Below are 27,530 nucleotides of genomic sequence, written 5' to 3' on the forward strand. Positions count from 1 at the left end.
CATTAGTGACTGCTGTTTAGCTTGTGTTTATATGATTGTTCTGTTTATCAAAGATATTTATCCATGTATGTATTACAATGAAACCGTGAGAGCTTGTGGAACATGGCAAAGTTGCCAGGTTTGAAAGAGTAACATTAGCAGTAGCCATGATTTCAGGCCTGCCCAAAAGATCCTCAATCTTTCAACAAATATTTATCAACATGTGTGATGTGTTCAGAAAAAAATATCACTGATGTTGCTTTACCAGGACTAACCTACCCTAACCCTTGACCCAAAAATCTACTTTTCCCCAAGTGGGGACACAGCTTTTGTCCCCAGGTGCATGAGCTGTCCCCAATTAACTGATCTTTATTCCTAAATGTGTCCCTGAAGGTAGCAACACACACACATACACACACACACACACACGCACATTAAGGCATTTGGCTTGGGAAACACACACACACACACAGGGGCCTGCAAGCTAATACGCTGGCATGCACATGCACACTCACAGATACATTCATACTACCACTCACAGACACAAACACAACCACACACACACACACACACACACACACACACACACAAATGTGTATTCCCTGCAACCCTATATGTATGTGCACAAAGGTACACACACACACACACACACACATGCACACACACACTCACACGTACACTCCTAAACCCCCCCATCCTCCCTCGGACGTAACATTGATTCCTACTTCGACCTCCACCCTCTTTTCCCCTCCCTCACGTACCCTCCTGTCTCTCCCTTGCTCACTCCCTCTCCTTGCCTCGCCTCGCCCTCCGTCACTCCGAGCGGAAGCACACACACAAAAACCAGGTCAGCAACTTGTTAATATCATTGTTGTGATATTTGTGAAGTGGCGGTGAGCATTGTGGAGCACGCGTGCAGCACGTGTTAAAGAGTGAAAAAATAAAACTAATGTGTCTAATTTCAGCATGACATTTTTTGGCTACTGAACTGTTTGGTGGGGGTCAGGTCAGTGGGGGGAGAATAAAGCTGAACTGGCTTCTTCTTCGTTGCCTGTACAGAGTGTTTATGGAGTCCACTTTGCTCTAATATAACCTAGGAACCTTCTCCTCAGGGCCGATTCCACGTTGGCTTATTTTTGGAGACAGTAGGAGGGATATTTTAAGAGAGTGAACTTGCTAAAGAGTATTTGTCGGTGGCCTCAGCAGCTGTAATGAGTTTCTTCCTCGTGCTTCATTGCTGCTTTTCGAGAGAGGCCAATTGGATGCCTTATAAGGAGAGCCGTGTTCAGTTTGGATGAGTAAGGACAGAGTTTATTTAATATTCTGATTTCTTCACCACTAACATTTAACTTAAATTAATTTGTTCTGTAAAGACAGATGTGAATGTTGTTTAGTTGTTTGCTGTAGTTTTATATATGTCGACTATAATTATCAGCCTATAATTATGATTACTGTCATTTTGGCAAATTGCATGCAATTACTTTTTGGTAGAAATGTACTTTTTTACTTTAACATATTCACATTGTAACTGAAGTTGGTAAATTTACATAACTCCTGCTTCAGTGTTGAAAATAACAGAAACTGTACGATAATAATAACTCCATTTAGTACATAATTAACCAAAATGCAATCAACGTTATTGTTAACATCAGTATGGCAGCAGTGTGTCTTCCCAGGGGCAGGCTAGTTCATGTTACGTCTCATGTGTGAAAAGCTGCAGGTTTGATGCCAGCATCTGATGCTTGTGCTCGCCAAAGTGCCTCTGAGCCACATGTCCGATGCCTTCCTGCTCCTTTGTTGTATATCTTTTTGGATTAGAGCATTGGCCATACAAAGGCACAATTGGACCAACAATGAAAAACATACCACTTAGCCAGTCCCAGTGAATTCTGTGTGACCTTGCCATTTTGTCCAGTCACTGCAAATTTGACTATGTGCAGTGACATTGATCACTGGCCTTGGCCTCTATTTTCTCTGTTTATCATGAAACCACTGCTTCAGGACTGGAGCTCTGTGTCTGGGAGTTGCACACACAGTGACAGGGCTAACTGTTAGCATCCCACAGCTAATGTTACCCAATGGTTATCTAGTCAGACAAAGGGACGGGTATCATTAAGATTTTATCGATAATACTACTTTTATTGATACTCCTTATGGATCCGGTGCTTTATCGGTATTCTTATCGGCTCTTTTTTATTTCTGAATTATAGCTTTTTCAAAAATATATTAATTTAAAAATAATAAATTCAGAGCAGGATAACTGAATATTTTGAATATAACTAAATGTTGTTTCCAGAGCAGCAACAGTAATTTTTACAACAGCAACGTCACGATATAAATAATATTTCTGACATTACAATACTGAGTGAAGTTTAGTATTTATCAGTCTGTCCTCCTGCCCTCTGTCCTCCTGTCCTCCTGCCCTCTGTCCTCCTGTCCTCCTGTTCTCCTGTCCTCTTTCCTCCTCTGAGAGACTGCGGATGGAGCATATTGAATATCTCTGTCTACATGTTTATATGTTCATGCTTGCTGAACACATGTATTGATAAAGTATTGGCTTCTTATTTGCTAAGGGTTAATTTCACTTACAGTAATGAGTGTAGCTGCTGTCAACTCAAGTAATTTTTGAGTTATCTTTACTTTGTATCCACCACGGCCACTCACCTGTTCACAGATTACCTTGTCGTGTAGGCGTGTGCGTGTACGTGTGTGTATGTGGAGCAGTTCAGCCCCAGCACAGAGCGCAGATGAGAGGCTGCAGGACAATAATGAATTGAACCAAAATGTGTAAAAGTACCGATACCGTCAGAGCCTATCAATACTACAGTCTTTGTAAATTCAGCCCCGGGGCTAATTTAGTTGTGTTTCGATACTCATCCCTAGTCACACAGAGTCGAGCCATTACAGTGTGATATTGTTGGGACAATTTAACAGCTAAGTGTGAAATGTTAGTGTTGCTGCTGTGGTAGCTCATGCTAAGCGGGCAGACAGAGCAGGAGAGCAGCTCACAGAGACGGTGCAAGATAGGTTCTAATCCTGTGGGATAAAGTTTATGCTCATAATGTTACATTCCAAATCTGATACAGCACTGCAACCATTTTAAAATTTGCTTGCCTCCAAAATTATATCTATAAACACAGCAACATGGAATGCAATTTTGTGGAAAAGCTGCTGTAAAATCAGACATTTCAGGCCACAACAATCACAAAAACAGCCCATGAAATCCTTGAGGGACTACTGTTATTGCCATCACTCCTACTACTGCCTCTTTTACTTTCAGTGCTACTTCTTATTGTACTTCCTCTAACTCCTCTTCCTGTTCTAACACTGTCCTTATTACTACATACTGTTAATATTCAACACCATTTGATCAGTCTTTGATGCTGTCAGTCGTTAGGTTGTATATTGTTAATTGTCTTTTGTCAAATCTAATTATGTCAGTTTGTCTGATTATCTCATTCTTTTATTTTACCATTTACCCTGTTTTATACTCAAGAGCTAACTAGGTAAAAAGTAAATAATTAATTTCTTTTCAATCTTAATTAATTTTTTTGTAACTTAATATCACAAACCACAATTTGCCTCAGCGGGCCTTAGCATATGACACCCTCTGTCCTTGGACCCTCACGGCAGTTCAGGAATACAATGTGAACAGCCCAATTGCTTAAGATGGGTGCCCGATGGAAGCCGTAAGAGGCCCACGGAAAATTGCCATGATTCTGGTCCCATCATTAGATGATTGGTTGTTTTCATGATCCTTGCAAACGTGTTTAGGAGCATGAGGAGGAGGAGGAACATGATGTTCTTCACAGAATATCTGCCTCATGTTACACTGTCAGGATATAGTGACAGTTATGAAAAAAAATCTTGCCTATACGTATTTTATCAAAAAAAGTGATATTTTTGCAAAAAATTTCCTTTCTGTAGTTTTAAGTATACTGTACATGAAGCATCTTGTTTATCATTGGTGAGCAGTGTGCTTTGCTTCATGTCCCTACAGAGAATACTGATGCAGCATAAATGTATTATTTGATACGTGCATTAGAACTTGATATCCGTGGATTCTCCTAATGAGGCACTCTGTGACTCAATCTGATTTGCAGTGTTTACTGATGACATCTGAGTGGATAACAGCATACAAATGTGTGGAAATGTATATATGATGCATTGCACTGTGCTGTTTTGTATTATAATCTGTATTCCTTGAAGAACTTTGCCAGAAAGCAGCACTAAACTCACACTCTGGAGCTTGTTAGCCTGTTAACAAGACAGACGGTGATGGGAAAGTAGAGTTATGCGTTCTCCCCAGGGGATGTGTTTCATTTTTGCTAACAAGAGGGAGGGCTGCATGTCATGTCTGTTGTCACCACATCCTGATGGAACGCAGTAGGACAGCTGCTTCATTCACCTCACAGACATAAAGGGTTTAAGATTCAATTCATCGGTAGCGTATCTGCGTGACTTCTCCATCACAGAGCTACTCAGAATAGATAATTGGTTACGGCTCAAACATGATGACTGGTTTTGTGCCGCTGAGGTACCACAAAGCGTCTCAGAATAGATAGCAGGTTATGATTTCAGCACTGTTTTTTCCCGTGTGTTTGCTGTCACATAACATCTCAAAATAGATAATTGATGGTGATTCGCAATGCTAAGTGCTTTTGTATTGCTTTTCCGTTCTAATGGAGAAAGTAGAGCAGACAGCACAGGTAATTATATGTGATTGGAGGAAGCTCTCTTCAGCTCTGTGCTTTTCTTCTATCAGAAGTTCACACTGAATTCTGGATAATTCATACAGTTATTTTTTTTGTCTACATACACTATAATTGACTTTTTGTTACATTTCTAGATCGGACTTATTTGTGTTTGCATTGCACAATTAAAGAGGAACAATGCTTTTAATTTCAAGTTATTTGAGTTTAAATAATGTCATTATTGTACATTTGTGATTTTAAAGATACTTATGCCCACCGTACACTATAAGACTTTGAAAACACTATTAAAAGACTAAAGTCTGACACCCTCCCACATACAGACAGTATGAGTTGTCTCACACTATATGATTTTTAAAAGACTGGGGATCTTGCACTATTTGCAAGACTACTGCTAGATACCTGGTTTGCTGCTTCTTGTTCGGTGCTGGAGGGAGTGCACCTATTGGTTGTTGCTTGCATCATTGAACTTCAGGATTGTTTGATTTTACTGGAACATCAGGACACTCAGACTGAGTTTTATGACCACCTTACACCAAACAATCAACATTGTCTGCGTGCACTTTTTGGCCCAAGCATGATCAATCCATCCAGTGTTTAACAATTGGACAGGTGTTCTTTATGAAATTCTGCACACTTTTTTTCTCTAAACATACCTTTGCTCATTGCAACAGTTCTATGTTAATCAGTCCACAGGAGTTGTTTCCAAAAAGCATCAGGCTTGTTTAAATGTTCCTTTGCAATCTTCTGATGCTGAACTGGCGAGAGTCTTCCAGAGTCTGATAAATCTTTCTGCAGGTCTTTTGCAGTCAAACGGGTGTTTTGATTTACCTTTGTAGCAATCCTATGAACTGCCCTCTAAAGTTTTCTTGGTCGCCCAGACCTCAACCTCCACAGTTCCTGTTAACGACTATTTCTTTATTACATTACAAACTGAGGAAACAGCTACCTGAAAACACTTTGCTATCGTCTTATAGTCTTCTCCTGCTGTGAGGGCGTCAGTTATTTAAGTTTTCAGACTGCTAGGCAGCTGTTTAGATGAGTCCATGGCTGCTGATTGTTGGGACAAGGTTTCAGGTGTCAAAGCATTTATAAAGCAATGGAATTTGCATCACCTGGCTTTTCCTAACTATGATCGTCAGCAAGCCAGAGCCCTAACAAGCTAATTAAGGTCTGAGACCCTGTTAGACGTGGTCTGAGCGGTCAAATGTCTTGGGGCGCCCAAACTTTTTCATGGAGCTTGTTTCCTTTTTTTCCATTCTAAAACTGTACAAAACAAAAGTAATACACTGATCTTGCTTAAAATGTTGAAAAGCATGGTTCATCTTTAACTCAATGCCTTTTGGAGATCAGTTCATCTTCTGCTTACTTAACTTTTCACAGTAAATGGAATGTTGACCCAGGTAGCCCAAACTTTTGCATGCCATTGTGCATACAGAGTAGTGATGCCACAGAACTGTCTTTTATCCAGTCCAAAATACTGACAAATTGCTGACATTTTGCTAACATTTTATCAGTCATCAATCAGTTCTTCATTGCTCTTAAATAGGTGTTACCCGTAGCTGCACAGCCCAACTTGCTGTGTAGGTTGCTACTGTGTTAGAGTGAAGAATTGATTGAAAACTGCTGTTTCATGTGGGTTTAAAACAACTTTAGCTAAGTTTGTTGATAAATTACGTGGCATTGGACTGGTGCATTTCCGATACTGGTATTAGTATTAGAGCAACTCAACGTAATACAGAAATTCCCAAAGAAGTGGAGTAATTTCCATTATTGCTCATGTCCACAAGGTCCAAATTGGTTGCATGTACCCATAAGTGCATCTATGTCTACACATGTCATACAGGTCTGTATACACAAACACAGTGTAATTCTTAATTTCATCTCTACATAATTAAATCTAAATATATGTGGGCCTGTGTAAATCAGTGGAGAAAGCACAGTGCTAATACTCCTGCATGCACTCTGTTTACCAGCATTCATGTTCTGTGTCTTGGTTTATTTTTGTACCATGAAATGAGCAGCATTTTCTACGCCTGCATCTCTCCTCCGTCTGTACAGTTCTGATCTCTGTAAACTGTGAAGTTTGTGCAAAAGATCAAAATCTCTGTTTCAGGTGATTATGCATATAAATGCCTGACATAGTTTATGTTTTCATCTTTCCTTTTCTCCTCCCATTCTCATCTCTAGGAAGCATCACTTCATCCACTTCTACCTCTACGGACTCCAGTGGCTTCACTTTCCTACACAGATTTTCTGCCATTTTATTTTTTCACGATGATTCATTTATCAGTTTTGCACCTGTCATCAAAACCACCATTTGTTCTGAGGCTTTTTTACAAGAGAAGGCTGATTCCTGCCTTTGTCTGCTAAAGTTTTCAGAAACATATGTCTTTAGTTTTTGTTACCAAGGAGAATTTTTGGCCTTAAAGTGTTTCCTCTACTTTTGCATAGACTTTTTTTCTGCTGTTAGTTATTATCACATAGCCTAGCTGTTTCTTTTTTTCAGTTCATCTTTCTACCTCTGTCTTACTGTGCCTCTATTTCCTTTCTGGCAGATACACCTGTATGACATCATTTTACTTTTCTATCTCAGGTGTTTTTCCTGTTTTCTTTATGGGCACAAACTGAGAATACACAACAGTTTTCCTCTGTTTTACTCCTATCTTTTTCAATTGCTAAAATTGTACCATCCCTGTCGAGGGCAAAGCACAAATCAAGCGTTGCTGCCAAACAGAATCCCACTGAGCTGTCTTAGTGTTTTCCTTTTTTGTTACATCATGTGGTCTACCTTTTTTGTGACCGACGAGGAGGGTCGCACGGTGGGTCCAGCCGTGCCGGGAACGGTGGTTGCACCAGGAGGAGCACCCCAGGCTGCCGGAGGTCTGGCAAGCCTCATGACTGGACGCAGTACCTTTGGAGGGAACAAGCGCCGCAGGACGACGTCAACGGGACACGCCATGAGCGAGGCCCAGGAAGGAAAGGTGACGGGGTGTCATATTGTGTGAATGTGTGTTTTTCCTTCAGGCTGTATGAAAGTACTCTGGAGCTAAAGGAACCAATCAGTCATACAGCTGCCTTTTCAACTGAAATCAGGCTCGTCCACGGGGCAGGAAACACTCCACAAGAGCAGATGAATGACTTCTGATGTTAGAAAATAAGTATTTGCCAAAGATCAAATGCAGTTCTTTGACATTAAGGAAATAAAATGTTATGTAACCATCAGAACCATGACAGTAATCTGCAGGTGGGATATAATTGCTCAAAGATGACATAGCCAGCTGAGATTTCAGGCTCTTCAGTTTCATCACTTTATGACATTTTCCCACACATACACAAGTTGTACAGAGGACCTTAATTTATAACCGAATACCCTAACACATTTAAGTTTTGATGACTGAGTGCCAACTTAGTGAGCCAGCATATGATTAAGGGCCAAACAGGAAAAGTGCAATTGTGAGTTTTTACTTTAGCTAACAGCATTAGCATTGATGACAAAGTGTAATTCCTGCAACACTTGCAAAATGCCACCATGCCACCAGTAGCTTCGACAAGTTGTCCTTTTTAACCTGATAGATACTTAGTAGGGGGTTTAATGCCATCTCCTTATAGTGTAGGAAACAAGAAATGCATCATGTGTGAAGTGGATATCCAAGCAGTGTTGATGTCAGTTGAGGAAATAACATTTCTCAGTGCTGCAGGGCCTCCTGCCAGAGAACACTAAGTTCTTCTGAGTCTTAAACGTACAAGGATGCATTGCATCTGAGCTCCTGACGCTCAACCCCCAAATACTCCCCGAACCTGCCCAGTACGTGGAAATGGGCGTCTCAAACATGGCGTTGTTGACATAAAGAATAAAGCATCGTCATTGTAGGCCAAACGTAGCAATAGGTGACGAAAAAGGCAGTGATCATCTGCCCTCTCAGCCCTGCTGCCCTTAGTTGTTTTTTCGGGTTGATTTTTGGGATCCTGAAGAAGGTCCCCAGTAATTTTCCAACTGGCTACAGTTGGTCCAACAAGTGGCTATTAACAATATATATTCATGTGCTTCATTTAAACTGGACAGAACAATCACCAACTCTGGTTTGGACATAATATACGCTTTAGTCACTGGGTAAGTTATGACATGCTCTACACACTGTATTTCCCCACTGTCTCTCAGCTGACAGTGAAGCTCAGTCATTCTTAGGAGGCAGACGCAAAATCACTTAGTCAGGTTGCAGTTACAGTTTACATTCATGTCTGTGAAAACATGGATGCTTCACACACATCTTACCCCAAGTGGCGCAGGGGATCTATACAATCAGCACAGTTTCAAAGTGGACGCCCAACATTTGTGTCACCAATTCAGTATCTGACCAAATGTCTCCCCCTGTGTTCCTGAGATATGATGCCAAATAGTGGCCAAAAAAGTTTTTTTTGCAAAACATTATGATGTCACAGTAAAGTTGACCTTTGACCTTTTGGATATAAAATGTCATCACTTCATCATTTTCTCATATTAGACATTAATGTGAAATTTTGTTATAACTAATATATGAATTCTTGCATTATGGCCAAAAACATGTTTTGTGAGGTCGCACTGACCTTTGACCACCAAAATCCAATCAGTTCCTGCTTGAGTCCAAGTGGATGTTTGTACCAAATTTGATGAAATTCCCCCAAGGCTTTCTTGAGGTATTACATTCACAAAAATGGGACATACGTACCTATGCATGGACAACCTGAATACAGAATGCCTCTGGCCACGATTATCACTGGAACAGAGGCCTAAAAAAACATTAATGTACTCAGTCAATATATTATACATAGTTATGAGCGAAAACTTTAATGCATAGTAACGCACTCAAGCTCTCTTTGGTTTGTAGTTGGTAACAGCATCCAGCAGAATGATTCTGTTCTTGTCAGCATCAGATGGCAGCTTGAACAAAGCGCTACCAGTTGGTGTTTGCTCTCAGTAGCTCAAGTCCTGCATGGTCCCCCACCTGCGGGACCCTTTTGTACGGCTACAGTAAGCTGCAGCCTCGTCCACTCTCCACTGCATTTCTTTAGGTAGGTTGAATGAAAACTGGTGGACATACAAGTAGTTTGCAAGACAAGAAGGAGGATTTGTTTTAATAAGTATCTGGAGCACACTTCCTGGATATCCAGACACAGAGACGAGAACTTCACCTGAAATTGTAGTTCACACAAGCACCACTGTCATCACCAGTTCGCACAAGAACAAAACAGATTTTGAAGCAGCCCCCAGAGACACAGTGAGCATTAAAAAAACTGTTTATTATGACACTTTACTCCTAATTCAGATAGATAGAGATAAGATTGAGAAACCACAAAGTTAAATGAAAGCTATTGAAAGTGCTGAAATGGACCGAGAATGTTGTTTGGGTTGTCATTTCATTTTACTAATTTAGAGGGAGAATTAAGGGTTCAGTCTGATCAAATCAGGGTGGAAAGACTAATCAAGAAGGTTTTCATGAGTTCGGGTGTCTGTCAAGTTAGAATGAAGCATGTTTTACGATGACTTAAGATGGCAATAAAGCTTACGTAAGTCGTAGACTGGTGAAGGAGAGAAGCTTGAATTCGGAAGATGTATGGATGTATGTCTTTTAGATAAGAAAAATAGAAGTAAGTATATTTACTTTCCTGACATTTTGAAACAAGCCCCCCTGTTAGTTTGGAGACTGTGGCCAGGCATTACACAGTGCTTCTTTACTCTCAACATCTCCACACAAAAGGTAGAAGTACAAGAGCCCACCCACACACCTCAGCTGCTTGTTGGGGGGTTGATATTTCATCTGTTGAGGATATTAAAAAAACAACATGCTGAGACTGTCCTTTTCCTTTGGTATTGCTACCTCCTCACTGCACATTACTGCAGCATATATACCCTTTGCTCAGCTTAATTAACTAGCACTCTTGTTCTCTTTGTGTATACCACAGCACATTGTGGGCATTAAGTGAATAGGGGATGGACATTGGAAATAGGCCACAGACATTAAATAATGTCACAAGCATGACTATTGTAAGTGCCTGACAAAAGGAGGTGCTAAAAGCTGTACAAGGAAATAGACATTACTTTGTGAAATCACCTTAACATGGATAGAGGCAGTTACTATCATCAATGATTAAAATAAAATGTATGTATGAAAAATGGTAGACATGGTGCCTACTATGTCTTTTCATGTCTGTCTGAAATGTTTTCATCATTTTTGGCTTCCCCTTCCCATTATTTTAACATAAGCACACCGTTCTGTTTTGTTTGATGTCACCAGATCAAGTTGGCATTCTTCGTGGCCATCGTGGGCGTAGTCCTGACAGTCCTTGGTGTGGGGACAGAGTTCTGGGTGGAGCTGGCAGCTCCTAAGAGTTTCTACAACAACCAGGTGAAATATGAATTGCCAATAAACAGGGAATTGACCTATGGCTAAGCCACGCCCACCTCCACTCACTCGGACAAGATATCAACATTCAGTGACCGGCGCTATGGCAGGTGTCACAGTACATGGCAATTGATGATTTTTGGAGACATAACGATCAGATGTCATTGAGAAGTAACCAAAAGGGCCTAAACTACGCATTGGAGGGATATATTCATCATTTTATTGTTGAGAAGGTCGATGAAAAGCTTAAATTACAAGCCAAAATTTACAGGTCACAGTGTACGCTTGATAAACCGCATCTTGTTACCGTCACCATCAAAGACAACAAGTAAAGTGCCACTGAAGTTAAGGTTTTTGGCTCAGAATATGAGAAAAGGATAACGGCCTTTTTACCATCTTTACCAAGAGTGTCTCTCCGTTAGTTTGGTGCTACAGTATTTACATTGAATCATTCAGCATAACGTTTGCCAGCCTTTGTTATGCTGCGATTACAGTTAACTTAATGAAGCTAAGCTCCAGAAGTTAACGTTAGCTAAACTAGAGCCCTTTGGACAACAGCTAACAATGATGTACGATCACCAAAGTACAAAACTAGAACAAAATAGGCAAATTAACTCCCAGCAAACAAGGTGACATGATGAACAACGCAGCTAACAGGCTAACTTTAGCTAACATTAGCTAGATTTGTTAAAGATAACTTTATAATTTTTTTCAGCATAGTGACAATATGTTGCCTCAAACACAATGTTGACTTACCTTAAAACAGATGTAGACATCATTGTTAATCTTATTCACGTTGAGTTGGTGTTGTGGTCTAACGTTACCACACAACTTGATCCAAAGGAGACACTTTTCTCGGTTGTGATTTAGGAAAGGGTAAAAAATACACCCCGTCGCCCAGCCTCTCAGGATACCTTGTGTCGGAGTTGCATGTACCCCATGCACACCGTTTGACTATTTTTAAACTACAAATCTCAGAAAAAGCTCATAAACCGAACAATTAACTGACTTTCTGTAATGCATTTCAGTGGACGTCGAGGCAGATAATGTCCGAGTGTATGGGAATGGCTATACGCACTGGCTCATTGCGTTTGAGGGCGGAGCTTAGCCATAGGTCAGTCGTGGTCATGACTTAATTTATATGGTGCTGTTTTCGTCATCTGTCCCTGATATTCTGAATCTGTCCAGGTATGTCCTCTGCAATACTCAAAACATGGGGACAAAACCCAACCCAATTGTTTGAATAAATGTTGGTATTGTAAGTTTTTGAAAACAATGGATATTTACATTTGTATGTTAGTATGTATCAGATTTGTTAAAACTGTACAGTTTAACAATGCTGTGGTTAATATGTGGTTAGATGTAGGAACAAAAACTACTTGGTTATGGTTTGGTAAATCATGCCTTGGATTACAGTTTTTCTCAATTGTTTACACACAAATACTGGTACTTGAGACACAATGACCACAACATGTAACTCCAACCAATTCTGCTAAACTACAAGCACAATTCCTGCTTTACACTCAAATTGCAGTTCTAAAACACATTTTTTTCAAAACACTACACACAATTCTCTGCATTTGGCACAATTTTCATGAAGAAAAGCTCTTGTTTTCACAAAGAACACACTGTCATTCAAAATTCTAAAGTTAATTGCCCTACTATGCACACTGACTCATCATATGGGCAAACACCTATCACACAGTTTTACAATTAGCAATCAGAGCTTTAGCATTAAAAGGGCAACAGGTGAGCTTTTCTGTTTTGGAGCAATGGATGCCAACATTGGAAACAGAGGCAGAGCCAGAGCCAGAGGAGTGAGAGTAAGAGGAGTAGGACGAGGACGAGGAAGGCCAAGGACCGTAATCTCTGATGAGATCCGAGCCACTTTTTCTGCCTGGAGATGGAAAGTGTATGACCGAAATCCACAAACTCGTATACCCCTTCTCCAAGCTATGGAAGACACATGTGGAGATATAGCAGTTGATGCTTTTCATGGCTGGATTCGCCATGCTAGGCAATATTTCCCTCGCTGCTTGGCCAGGGAAAACATTGCTTGTGATGTGGATGAGGTGCTGTGTCCAGACCGAAACAGAAGAGAGGATGCAGCATAGTTTTGTTTTTGTTTTTTACTGTAACTGTATATAGTAAATTCTTCTGTTGTTTTGTATGTAGACCACTGTATGTGCAACTTTGTGTTGGTTGGGATGTACACTGTGTACATTGTTTTTGTGGGAAAAATAAAATATATTTGTTACCGTGTATTTGTGTGTTCTGAGTATAAAAACAATATTCTAAAATATTTTACAACACACTTATGTATGTACTGTCTGTAGTAAGTGTACCAATGAACAAAAAGAAAGGCCGAAGTCTTTATCATGAATGGAGAAGAAGTGTTTTCCATTCATCATAGTGTTTTACACTGGTTCTTATAAATGTCTATTCATATGATGGTTTGTGTGTGTCATTTGAAAACAAAATACCATTTTGAGAAGAAATAATATCGTTTTGAATGTAAAGTTTCATTTTGCAGGAGAATTGAGGGTTTTTGCCCATTGTGTGTGTGTGTTTTTTGATTTGTGTGTAGAGTTCTGAGAGTATGAGGCATGCTTTCAGAAAATGTGTGTAAACAATCAAGAAAAACTGTAAGATTCCCAGTTTTGGTGGCTCTATAAAAATGGTTATGCAGCAATATCTCAGTAAAAACATCTGCTATCCGGTAACTATCCTGGCAGTAAATGCAACTATGTGATGATTAAAACAATCACTTCTGATGGCACTATCCCAGCTTGAGATGCAGCAATTTCTTGGTAAAAACAACTGCTTTTTATGGCACTATTCCCAGTGGAAGCATAGTCATGGGTTGCTAAAAAACAACTTAATTTAATGGCTTAAAATGGCTTAATGGCTGAAAATGCAGCAATGACTTTCTAAAAAGAACAGGTTTTACTGTTGTTGGTCTAAAAAAGTGGTCTGCAGTCTGACAGGTATCTCGCGTAGGTGTCACACCATCCACCACCGCCTCCACTTCCTGATGACAAAATCAGCTCATGCACCTCGTCACTTTAGACACATTGATATGATACATATGAAACACACAACTGTAGGGAATCCACAGTTTGCAGAAATGTACAATTTAGACATATTCTCCTGGTGACTGAGCTGCAAAAACCACAACTAAACTGCAATTTCCTGTTAGACATGAATCACTGTTTGGTATCTCAAGCTAAAAACTGTGATGGATGGATAAATAATATTACTGCTGACCTTGTCTTGAAAAAACCTCTGTGATCTTGGCTTTGCAGACATGTCTGGCAGCTCACTACGGCCTGTGGAAGGGCTGCACCAAGACCTTGTGGGTGGCTGATATCGACCCAGAGAGAGAGAGCTGTGGACCCGCTGAACTACCTGGAGGTGACTCACAGATTTTTACGGACTGGCTTGGTAGATGGCTGTGTAACTTTTATGATGGCTGACTGGTCTGTGTGAGGGAGGGAGTTTTCAGATGATGATTGACGGACCAGCTGGCTGACTGGACGTTCGTCAAACTCTCGAGCTTGTTGGACAGCTCAGTTTGGGGGAGCGAGTTAGCATGAATGAGAGGTCTGCCTGTTTCTCTGGCTAGACAAATGATGCTTGGCACACTGTTTGATGGCTGGATGGATGAATGCACTGACTTACTAAATGCCTGAGTCCCTGTTACATAGCTGAGTGATAGAGCAAGTCCACAATTGCTTTTGGGTCAAGTGAAGGGATTCTTCATTTGCATTTTGGAAGTCCTCAGCTCTTGGGCAACAATACCTGTTTTCTGGTTTGCCAAGGTTTTGCTTAACATTTTTTTCAGTTATTTAATTATTTATTTATTTCACGTTGACTTAAAAGTCCCAAAGAGGTCAGGAACCACCGTGGCAAAGAAGAACTGGCCAAGACAGCAGTGCACTAAATGAATACTTTGCTGTGATTGCTGCTCAAATGTGGAACAAATAGGCAGAAGAGCTAAGACTTGAGACACTGCTGACCAATCCAATCCAAGCTACAGACCTACCTGTTTTCCATTGGTTTTAACCAATCTCCAATCTCAAATTTTTCTTTGCATTGTTTTATTCTGTGTGCTATTGATTGTTTCCAATGTGTAAAGAATGTTCAGTTGCCTTTGGGTATGAAATGTGCTATATGTGCTTTGCCTTGCCTAAAATGAACGGACTAATATTTCCATCCGTGCATCCATTCATTTTCTCACCGCTTATCCTCTTGAGGGCCGCGGGGGGCTGAAACCTATCCCAGCTGACATTGGGTGAGAGGCCGGGTACACCCTGGACAGGTCACCAGAATATCACAGGGCTGACACATATAGACAGACAACCATTCACACTCACATTCACACCTACTAAGAATTTAGAGTCACCAATTAACCTGTCTCCAATCTGCATGTCTTTGGACTGTGGAGGGAAGCCGGAGTACCCGGAGACAACGAGAACATGCAAACTCCGCACAGAAGGGCTCCCACACCCGGGATTGAACCAGGAATGAGACGACAGTGCTAACCACCACTCCACCGTGCCACCCCCGACTAATATTTTAGAACATAAAACAGAAAATGGCATGTCAATACCCATATCAATATATACTGAATAACAACATTTTAGTAAGCCCAGGTCTCCTGATGTACACCATTGTTACAAAGCTTTCTAGTTTCTCATTCAATCCAATCGCTAGAATAAATTAAGACATTGTACATTTCTACATTATTTTGTTTCTTTCCATTTCAGCAATGCTGGGGTTAATGTGTGGTTAGGTTTAGGCGCAAAAACCCCACATGGTTATGGAAAGAAAAGATCCGGTTCTGGCTTACAATGCACTGGTTTTGGTGCCACAATCACAGCTGGAGATGCTGCTGTTGTCTTGATAAAAAAAACAACTTGTTTTGCTGTTTGTTGGTCTTGAAGAAAGGTCTGCAGCAGGGTTCTGCACGGGTCTGAGTTTCAAGACCCACTATCTATTATGACCATGACATGCAATACCACACCTGCAGTGGTCTGCAGCTGTCCTGCCATCCACCATCCCCTCCACCTCCCATGATGTAGTTCTGGTTTACATGTAATCAGAACTACATCATCTTAGAAATGTTGATATGATATGTATGAAATGTACAAATGTACATATCCGTGGTGTTCAGAGTTGTACTGCCAACTTTCTTTCTGTGGACGGGGCCATCTCATTACAGGTGCAAGGACAGCTAATGGAAACAATATTGTTGGTCAGAGTGTGGAAAAACATTATAAAAGCTATTTGTAGTATCGTTTCTATTTTCTATGACTCACCTGTATCCCTGTTTGAAGAATGACTCACATAAAAAAACATAACAGAGACAGAGAAAAGTCCACCGAGAGCTCTGTGTGTGTTTGTCATCAGTTTCAGACAGGATACCTGTTTGATGGCTGGCTTTGTGGTTGATGGGGTTTGCAGTGTGCCCCGGGACTTTAACATCTAAAGACTGTGAAGGAGTAGATAGTAGGCTACATTTCTGTGCTGTTTCCTTTTTGAAACCATTTTGCCGACATGATTGATTTTCTATTAGTCTGCTGACCATACTGCAGTTAACTGTCTCTGTGTTGGTGTCACCATTTTCAGTTTACTGGACACTCATAATTTCACCACTGCATGATGTTACCTTTGAGTGTGATATGTGTGTAAAAAGTTAAATCATGTAAGCTACATTGTTCTAATGAAGTGACATATTCTCAGATTATTCAGTTTAAATGTTACCTCTTACTGCAGATGCTTGTTTTTTAGTCAGATGCCCAGGATAGAACAACATGAACCATGTCTTCCTGTGGATAAAGGAGCAGACACTTCCAGTCGCTTCTCTGTCAGCTCCACTAAACCTGTGCTAAATCTATGCTCTTATGTCTGTTTTGCAAGTGTATGTGGTGCTTTTTGTGGTTAGCGTTGGAGGAGTGGCAGCAAGTGGCTACAAATAACTCATCGGGAAGAGGAAATAAACTCACCGGTCTGTAAACATTCCTCCTGTTAGCTAGTCAGGTCAAGGTTTTCAAATGTAAACATAAGGCCTTTGTATACGCATTGGATATAAACTGGACAACTTTTGTGTCTTGATCATTTTCTAACTTGGTATCAGGAGCTGTAATACCCTGTGTTGGGAAACTTGGCTAAATCCATGAACAGCGCCATTCAACCAGGTGACTCTTTTTCAGCAGAGGACTCTGGTGAGACAACGTATACTCACACAGTGGTTTGTATAATATCCTAAGAAAGGCACGCACAACAGTTTCATCTTCTAACCGCTTCATCCTCTTGAGGGTCACGGGGGGGCTGGAGCCTATCCCAGCTACATCGGGCGAGAGGCGGGGTACACCCTGGATAGGTCGCCAGACTATCGCAGGGCTGACACATAGAGACAAACAACCATTCACGCTCACATTCACACCTATGGACAATTTAGAGTTGTCAATTAACCTAGTCCCCAATCTGCATGTCTTTGGACTGTGGGAGGAAGCCGCAGAGAACCCACGCTGACACGGGGAGAACATGCAAACTCCACACAGAAGGGCTCCCACGCCCGGGATCGAACCGGCAACCCTCTTGCTGTGAGGCGAGAGTGCTAACCACCACACCACCGTGCCGCCCGCACAACAGTTTGTACCACATTTTACAAATTAGAGCACCACGAATGGTGTTATTTACTTGACATAAAGTTACACACTTAATAAAGTTACCAGGGTTAGGTTTATGCAAGTTACTGTGCCTAGGTTTAGGAAAAGAAACATGGTAACAATGTAGCTAAAAAGACTCAAACCTCACATGGTTCTGAGCACCAATCTCCAGAGGAAAGTAGGGTGTTGTGTGATCCATCCACCACCCCAACCTCTGTCCTTACGAGACCATTTGCTTCTTTACTGCTATCAGCGCATTGGACATGGGATCGCAGTCTTCCCAAATGCTTGGGTTACCCACACATTACTGGCTCATTATTATGTAGGATATTTAGGAAAATAAATGAACAGTGCCTGAGAACAGCCTGGGTGAGAGAAGGGGAGGAGGTTTGTGCTTTATGATGAATAAGGACTGGTGTGACAGTTGGAATGTGAGGTGCTGTCCCGTTCCTGCTCACCATGATCCACAAGAAGAAAAAACACTCTGGATCACTGTTATGTACTGGTCACAGCAGGCCCCCAGGAGGTGTGCTGAGCTTTGAAGCCAATTTTTGTAGTGGCCAAATAGTGGTACTGCAGTTCAGGGGTCCGTCATGTGGTGCCACTGGGCCCAAAAAGACTTTTTTCCCATAAACTTACATTGGGTAAAAGATGCCTATAAATCAGTGGAAACATTTTTTTGAATGCCACAACCCCATAACCACAACGCAACGGTTGTCATTGGAGTTGTAAGGATGAAAGGACAGCATTGTTCATCCTTGCCCAGGAGGCTTAACAACTCAACCTCTAAAAACAATGGTCGTTCACAAATGGCCTCATGTGACTCTAACGACTCCAATGACAACCGCTGCAGCAGTTTCAACAACCATCATTGACACACCATTGGAGCACTAACGAACCAGTGACATCATTGACCTTGTGAAGACCTCCCCAGAGGTTAAATACCTGGGTGCTTCCATACCAGTTTGTCAGACTAGTTGCAGCCTAGTCAGACAAGCATGAACTGATGAAGCCTCTTGGATAAGAGGTGAAACGTCTTCTAAGACAAAACCAAGTCCAGTTGCGTTCGATTCAGTTTCCTCGAGATAACTATGACCTGGATGAATGAGAATATCCAAAGGCATCTAGAGGACCTACACATTTAAATTATTTTATCCCCATTAGAGTTAGTGGAGCACTTAACCACAAGTCAGTTGCTTGGCCAGTGAAAGACGGCCACTTGGTCATGCTTGTTGGCCTTAAGTCTTTAGTGCACCTGCTCTGTTGGCCCAATGATGCGGAAGCAGATCTGATCATCCAGGTAATTTCATCCCGCCAACAAAGAGTGATTTTGGCATCATGCATCACTGAGCAAATTTCATAGGTATGAATGAAGCCCCACGCCAGTGCTGGATCCAGTTCTGTTATACATCCATGGCTCAGAGCTGGCTGCAAAGCAGAGTGGCTGCCTTAGTTCAGGAGGAGCAACTGTTGGGCAACTTGTTGAGGTTAAGATATGTAAAAACTATGACACATCTCTTCAGTGCCACCAGAGATGGAACTAATCACAGTCCGGAGCATGTTCCAGGACATCACTGTCAACTTTTACTGATGACATCAGTGAATTCAGTGGATTTATTTTGTAAAACAACAAAGGTAATTGTACCCAAAACTACAGTTAAATTATTTGGCAACTAGAAACCACGGATTACCAAAACCATCCAGGATACCATAAACACACACACACACATACACACTGCAGCCAGTCTGAAAACATGGACAATTATAAAGCAGCAGCCTACAGTGTAAGAGGAGGCAGAGCTGTGGCTTGATTTCATGTGACAAATAATTGATTGCACAAAGGAAAAGTCCAATTACTGTCTGACCAGCCGGTAGCAGAGACCCTTTATTTGCTGATGGGGTTTGAATTGTCGTCAATTGGATTTGAGTGCAGCTCCTCTCAGTGCTGTAATGCTGATAGCTGTTGTGGTGGAGAAAACAACCCAGAACTCTTTGAGGATGCGGCTTTGATCACACTAATTAAGACTGATGTGTGTGTGAGTGTGTTTTGTTCGCTTGTGTGCTCAAATGTGCGAGGGAACAGATAGAGGTGTCACGTTCTATTTGACGGCTAAACTCTAATTACTGTAACACATCATCAGGACGGCAGAATGCTAATTGCGCAGGAAGCATTGGATTGTCACCTTGAGCTTGTCATTGTCGTTCACGGCTGATTATGTTTGACAGAGCATTGTTGAAACTTAAGTGTACAGGGCTGAGAGAGATGTGGTTGCTCGAATGTCAATAAGATTGTCCGCGGATAACCTGTTTATGTTTCTGTCATTTACAGTAGCTGTTTCTCTCTTTTTCTGTCGTTTTCCACCTGCAGAATCAAACTGCACCTACTTCAAGTTTTTCACCACGGGGGAAAATGCTGTGCTGTTTCAGAAGACAACGCAGAAGAGTGAGTCACACACCTCTTTTGGCTCTCGTGGCCTCTCTGAACTGCTGTCCCACCTTATCCGCCCACTCCCTCCTTTCTTTATCCCTGTTCTTCTTTTCTATCTATCTCCCCCTCTCGCTTCCTCTCTCTCTCCCTGCGCCCTCTTTGCCCCTTCATCTCTCTCCTCTGATGCTCTCTCTTTATTCTCCAGTCCCCTGACTGTCATCTCTCCCACGATCCATCCCCATCTTTCTCTGTCCTTTCCTTCCCTCTCTGTCTCCCTTCACCTCCTCGCTGCACTCTTTCAGGTTGGCCATTGTCTGCTTTGTGAGTGTTTGAAATCTATTCCGCCTACGCTGCGTTCAAGTGTCTCCGAGCTGCCGTCTAACCTCTCATTTCACTGGCAGCTCCATAATGGATTAAGATCACACAGTGCTGTACACTGAGTGAAGAAAGACAGACATACATTTAAATCTCTTTGTTTGCTGGTGCCACATCGCTGTCAGGCTATAGGCCTCAACGTTGTGATTTAATAAGTACAGACATGAGAGTATAAAATATATACTGGAAATGCTTGCTGTGATTTGAGATTACCAATGTCTTACTTCTTGTTCCTCACATCCTACATGATTATAAAGTAGAATCATCCAGCGACAAAAACTTCTCACAAACAAGAAGTTGCTTTTTTTGTATTAAATGGTCTTACAAAATTTATTAAGGTAGGCAGCATCAAAAACAAATTTGTTTGTGCATCAGCTCCTGTCAGCCTTCAATACAAAGTAATGTACCAGGAATATGCACTCGCAGATATTTAATTGGCCAATACAATGCAAAGATGTCGAAATGTGTTGTGGCAAAGTTTGTGCCAGGTATTTATGCAGGTACAACTTGCATAAATACAACAAATTTTTCAGGAAATTTCAAGCTTATGAAACCCTAACACATATCTGTTCTCTCTAACAGCTATGACATGATGATCCGTCCCTGATAAACATGAAAACATATCAAGTGTCAAATACTTAAAAGCCATTTGATTTACCTTATTGCTCCAGTTAAAAAGCAGCAGGTTCCTATTCTAGTTCACGATAGAGTTTTTTTTAATATAACAGGACTATCCTCCTTTCTTGTGCAGATCTGAATATAGCAGCAGCCATGTTGGCCCTGTTCAGTTTGTTCCTGATGGTGATGGGCGCCATATGCATCACCATGTCTCTCAGTAAAGAGATCCTGTTCTTCCTCAAGCCAGCGTCCATCTGCTTTATTCTGTCAGGTCAGTAGAGGCAACAACACACCGGGCAAGTTTCTTCAGTGTGTGTGATCTTTGTTGATTATAATTTAGTTGAGGTTTCCAGAGGCTGATAATTGTTGTCTCCTTTGTATAAGAATATTAGGACAGTGGGTGCTTTTCATTATGCTAACTCCTAGCATCAGCTGTCTTCCCATGTGGCAGGGTAACTGATGTTGCTTAAGAGTTTCTCATCTGGCATCCATCCATGCTTGCCACCCTTCTTTGCTACTTTCTACTTTCGAGTTTCTTCTAGGAAAAAAATGCAAGTGAGAGAAGCGGGAAGACATGTTAGCATAATGAAAAGCACTCTCTGTCTCACAATGGATGTGGTAATGCCCACTGTCTCCTCTACAGGTTTCCTGGTGCTTCTCTCTCTCCTTGTTTTCCACCAGTCCGTCCTGGCCTTCTTGGCCAGCGACCACACGGTTCCCCTCCACCACGAGCTCTCCTGGTCGGTGTCGTGTATCGGCTGTGCGGGCGCTGTCCTCATCGTGGGTGGGATCCTGTTCCTGCTGCTGGCGCTGCCCTACAGCCCCTGGCAGAGGTGTCTCCCTCAGAAGGACAGCAGCAGCTAGTGGCCCGGAGGTGGAGTTGCACTTTATCTGCCCTGTCTGTTTGGGAGGAGCGAGGGTGCAGAGGGGCGTGGGTGTTTCCCAACGATGTCTTAGAAAGAGAAAGCTTTATCTGTGAACTTACAGGAATCACAAGCATGTTCATGGGAGAGTGATGAGAGATTTACTGACATGCACTGAGCACTTAACTTGTTGTCTTACAATATCACAATATTATTGTTTAGTATGAAAAATCCTTTTTTTTCTAGCTAGTCATTCTGGATACCTGTACCCATTGATCTGCAACCCAATCAGCAGAATAATTGTTAGCATTTTATGTTTCTGACAAGCAGGAGTACATTTTATTGTACATTATTATGTTGAAACTTTATATTTCAACACTGCTTAGGTTAATGTCTGGTTCAGTTTAGGCACAAAACCACTTGGTTATGGTTAGGAAGATCATGTTTGGGAACTGGAAGACTGGAATCGCAGATATGTTTCAGAGAAAAAAACAATCGCTGTTGTGGCACCATCGTGTCTGGAAATGCAGCAATGTCTTGGTAAAAAAAACAAAAAAAACTTTTTCGTGCACTATCCCTGTTGGAAACACAAGGATGGGTCACATAAAAAACAACCATGTTTGGTGGCTAAAAAACCACTGGTCTTAAACAGTGGTCTGCAGCTTTGCAGGCATCTGGTCCAGGTGCCACACAAATGTATCCATGGTTTGCAGAAACGTACCACAACAACATTTTCTTTTGGTGACTAGGCTATGATTTGACATAATTTTGCTGACATTCATATTGTTCAGCATGGAGACATTTGGGTACTAAAAGCTACAGTACCAGGTTACAGTGAAGTATTCATTTTGATGTTATAAAATGGCTTTCTTTATGCTCAGATGTGGTTGGGAAACAGCCCTGTATTGTCTTACTAATCATCCTGCAGGGTTCGGAGGCAATTTACTGTTAGTTCATTCAATAAATTAACCAGTCCTTAGCATAATGCTAACTTAAAAATAAAAAAAATACTACCAGTAGCTAAATTATTTCTTTGACATTACCATATTGTCTGGCAGTAATTAACAAAAAATATTGTTTTAAAGAATATAGCAGAGTACAAAGTAAACAGTTTGAGTCAACAGTATGAAAGTTACTCATTGGCTGCAAGCTAGCAAACATGTTCGGCTAACCTTAATGCTAACATGTTTATGAAGCATGTCATAATGATGGATATTACAATCTTTGCTATTTGATTCATCTACCCTTATTTAAAGGGGACTTAAACTGCCTGGACATGGTTCACAATATGGAGGTGGCTGAGTTGGAGGCTAGTAGCTAACAGTGCTAACTCCATAAACAGCTCAAAACACAACACATTCTCACGCCAACCTCATCACATATTTTCATGTGGCCATGGACTTTCCATGTTCAGATAGAACCTGAAAGGTACCCCAGCTATGTTGGTTGTTAACGTTCTGGGACACCATGTCAAGTTCTGCCTGTTACATGCATTGTCTTCTTTCAAAATACACTTCTGTTTTCACAGGAAGTTTACTGTTCACACACTGTTCACAATGGTCTCCTGCAACTCCTTCTTCTCCTTCAACAACAAACATGCGTGATTTGGTTTAGGAAAAAATAAGAGGTTTGGTTTTATAATCTTATGGGACATGAACACCACTCTCCCGGGTGTAAGTTGGTGTTTGTTGGACCCATCCACCACACCTCCCACCCACACCAGTTGGACTTTTGCCGCCTTAACTTTCATTGTTCTACCACTTTACCCCTGACACCGCGTATCATGCCGATGTATAAGGACTGCATTTTTGTGTTGGACACTAGAAGTAACTGCCCAAGCACCAGACTTCAAAGACTTTGGAGTGAGACCAGGTTGCTTAACAACAGCAACAGTGCTGCTGACAGAGCTAACAGTGTTACCTGGGGGAAGCGGAAGGTGGGCGCTATGCTTCTGCAAATATACCCTCCAGATATCAGCAGTAACCACGTATAAGAAGGATGTAAAGCAGTGGCGATGAACTAGCCAGTGGGATGCACACATGCACTAATGCGCAGCTAGACAGGCTTATCACAACAAACCACAGAGAGGCTCGGATTATGAAACACAGAGGGAGTGTGACTCTCTGCATTCTCAGGATGCCATCGCATGTAGGACTTTTCAAGAGTCTTTCTGTTGTAATGCTGGTAATTATAAACCATTAACTAATTAACCTTAAACCTTAATTAAAAAAAATACACTGAATGAACAGAACAGTTTAACCTCCAGTCTGAAAACCTCTTTGAAGGTTTTTCTCAGTTATGTGTGAAAAAAAGCAGTTATTATATTTGTCTTGTCTGCAGAGCCACCTTTCTACTTTCTATGTTGAATGTTGTTTTGCTGTTCTTCAATTAACATTGAAAGACATTAATTAGAAATACATTACCTGTATTGTCATGTGACAGGGCTCTAATTTCATAATTGTACACATACATACATCGTTTTCATTTATCATCTATAATCATTAATTTCAGGATATATATATGTCATCTCTGTGTATGGTCATTGTGATGAGCAACTTGTCTTTTTTATCATTATCAGATTTCTCATGCATTGTATAGTAAGCACAATGTACCCTGTAAGAAGAGAACATATGCAGGTAGGTGCTACACTTTGTAAACTGTTTGGCAAGCAGAAACAAGGAGAACACATTGTAAAGATTTATGTTGGAGTAGAAGGTACACAGTGTTAACTCAGCTAAAAGTGTGAGACGCTGCCATGTTTTTACCTCCAGTGTTTTTCTTGGGTGATTGATGTTACTACAAAGTGCTTCTCTGTGCCTGAATGGAAGGTGAGCTGTCTCTGCAACCTTTTCTGATCTGAATCGATTGAGTATGAATGACTTCATTTTATTATTAAACATGACATGAATATTTAATACCATCCTCTCTCAGGTTTCATTTCTCGCTTCTAGTCTGCACTCTCCACACGTTCTCAGCTTACAGTCGCTGCCTCCTCGATAGCTGTTTTTATGGACCCACTTTACACCTCTGTGATAAAAATGACTGGGCTAACTGGCTACACATTTGATAGTTCCTCTTTGGGTGTCTGCTAAAATGTCATCAATTTTAAATTAAAAAAAAACTTACATGATAATGATAATACATGATAAAGTACAATGAAATACTTGAAGTCTCAACCATTAGTCATCATTTAGAACAGTTTGCATAATATGTGAATGAAATATCCACAAATCTCTGCTGAACTCCTGAAAAGTCCCATAGCAGTTTTGACAGATGCTCATATTCAAGCTCTACATGAACTCTTTGGTGAACATCTCTAGATCCTGAGTCCCCTTTCAGCCCATGTAACATAATGGCTGTTGTGCAGGTTTTTATAACAGCAAGGGCAGGAAGCCAAATTAAATGGACTACAGGTGGCAAATTAGGTTGCAGATGTGCAATTAATCCTTAACAGATGATATGATAGTGGAGATGCTGTGTTAAACTTGAATCTTTTTACAGCTTTTAAGTTTTGGCAAAAACAGCATGGTGCATTTCCATTTAGATGTAGCCACTATGATCCATGAAAACAGCCCAGTCGCTGGAAGAAAATGTTGGCATTGCACCTACTGGAGGGGTCGTGGGACTTTCCACATCCAGTCTTCATGTGCTTTGTGGACTTGAAGAAGGCTCCCCTACGGGGAATCTTGTAGGGGTACTGCTGGTGCACAGGTCACCGGTTTCACCGCTAAGAGCCATCCGGTCCTTTTGTAACCAAAGTAAGTCTAACACGTTCCGGGTGGGTGTTGGCCTCTGCCAGGGTTGTCCCTTTTCATCGAGGTTTGGTGACCTAAGAATTCCATCTCTGTTTTTCTCGCAGATGATGTGGTTCTGTTCCACGGCATCTGCAGTGGTGCGGACGCTGTGCCGGACTGTCCTGGTAAAGAGAGAACTGAGCTGCAGCACTTTGCTCAGCCTGCTGCCCCCGCAACCCAGCTTTGGAAAAGTGGTTAAAATGTATGGATAGATGGATGTACCTTTATGCAAAATACAGATACATTACAACTGTATGTTTCATACAGGGATGGTGGCTGGCATTGCACCTGGGCAAGACGCCTGCATTTCCAGTGGCTTTTTAGCCACCTCATGTGGGTGTTTTTTAGCAGGCTGCTCTCATGCACTGTTTGTAGATATACAAATGAAAAGGAATGCACCACAATTTGTATAAAACCCACTTAGTCATGACCCAGTAATTTGTGTATATCCATATGATCGTGAAGGCTGCGATCCCATGACAAATGAGCTTATAGGAGTGGAGAAGGAAGTAGTATAAAGGCTGAGAGTCCATGTTAGGAGGTAGGTTGGAGTGGTGGATCGGCCAGACAACATAGAATGTGACACTTAATTTTTTTTAATGGACGTTGTTCCTTTTCCTAATCCTAACCTGTGACTTTACATTAAGTACACAATTTTATGTTACATGTAAGTGTATCATTTGTGGGCAGCTTATGTGGTATGTATCATATTAACTGTTGTATGAGGATGAGTGACCCATCGCTGTGTTTCCAGCCAGGATATTGACACAAAAACATGAAGATATTGCTATGTTTCCAGTGTGGATTGTCCCACCATAATTGAGTATTTTAAGCTAAAAGGAGTATTTTTCTGAACCATAACCAAGTGATTTTTGCGCCATGCAACATACAAATGTAACATATCAGTGATTTGCAGAAACGTACAACACAATTGTTTTCTGGTCATTGCATTGTTGTAAAGTATGTCTTTAAAGAAATGTAATGGAAAAAATGCCCAACTGAGTCCCACTGACTCTGTGCTGGTCAGGCTTTGGAGCACATTCAGTGTTTACAATATCTGTTTTCTTTGTAATAAATCAATAGACAGGCTAAATGAAACAAGAAAACAAACCAGTTGTGAACTCATCCTACTTCTTCTTCTTTGTCACACTGGGATTAAAAATGTAAACTCGCTTTCACACTTAACCTTTATGGTTCAGTCATAACAAACTCAGGTCCATTTGCGTGGTTAGTACGGTTTGTTTGGGCTGGTGTGAAAACTGTCAATCAAACCCTGGTGTGGACCAAACAACTGAATCAAGACTGCTTAAAAAGGTGGGTTCCGGTCTGCTTCCAACATACTCTGATGCAGTTCTTTTATGGTGTGAAAGAAAATGAACCAACCACAGAATTTTATCACAGCAGATATGTAATTTTAGCAGGATTTCAACAGCTAAACCAAAAATAAATCCATCTGCTGATGGTGAAATCTGTCCATGATCTCATAATTGATCCTGATAAAGGCCACGAATATCCCATAACCTATTTATGCTAATGCAAACATGTAACCATGGTAACATATGCATGTCAGTGTGGGTATTTCCTCTGATTATAAAGCTATTAAAACTGCCATCGTTGTATCTGACTCTGTGTTCTTTGACTAAGTCCATTAAAAAGTGTGTGACAGTGATCCCACAGTATTAAACCTGAATCATTACTGTACAA

At 41.2% G+C, this 27,530-nt stretch overlaps 1 protein-coding gene across 2 annotated transcripts; it reads left to right on the forward strand.

Moving 5' to 3' along the window:
* The first annotated feature begins 717 nt into the window (after positions 1 to 717).
* LOC125905064 (voltage-dependent calcium channel gamma-6 subunit-like) lies at positions 718 to 27,530 on the forward strand. 2 transcript variants are annotated; one of them, XM_049602879.1, is made up of 7 exons: positions 718 to 826; positions 6,882 to 7,675; positions 10,967 to 11,077; positions 14,380 to 14,488; positions 20,117 to 20,191; positions 21,303 to 21,440; positions 21,813 to 27,530. In XM_049602879.1, exons 2-7 carry the CDS (start codon positions 7,472 to 7,474, stop codon positions 22,031 to 22,033), a joined length of 858 nt encoding a protein of 285 aa, XP_049458836.1. In that variant the 5' UTR covers positions 718 to 826; positions 6,882 to 7,471; the 3' UTR covers positions 22,034 to 27,530. The 2 variants fall into 2 exon arrangements, with proteins under 2 accessions (XP_049458836.1, XP_049458835.1); XM_049602878.1 differs by lacking the exon at positions 718 to 826 and adding an exon at positions 1,191 to 1,277.

Source organism: Epinephelus fuscoguttatus, linkage group LG17 (assembly GCF_011397635.1).
Source record: "Epinephelus fuscoguttatus linkage group LG17, E.fuscoguttatus.final_Chr_v1".
NCBI lineage: Eukaryota > Metazoa > Chordata > Actinopteri > Perciformes > Serranidae > Epinephelus > Epinephelus fuscoguttatus.

Coding starts and splice junctions, on each gene's coding strand:
- LOC125905064 (XM_049602879.1), top strand. CDS start 7,472: ATGTGGTCTACCTTTTTTGTGACCGACGAGGAGGGTCGCACGGTGGGT. Junction 11,078..14,379: donor AGAGTTTCTACAACAACCAG/GTGAAATATGAA, acceptor TTGGCTTTGCAG/ACATGTCTGGCAGCTCACTA. Junction 21,441..21,812: donor CATCTGCTTTATTCTGTCAG/GTCAGTAGAGGC, acceptor TCTCCTCTACAG/GTTTCCTGGTGCTTCTCTCT.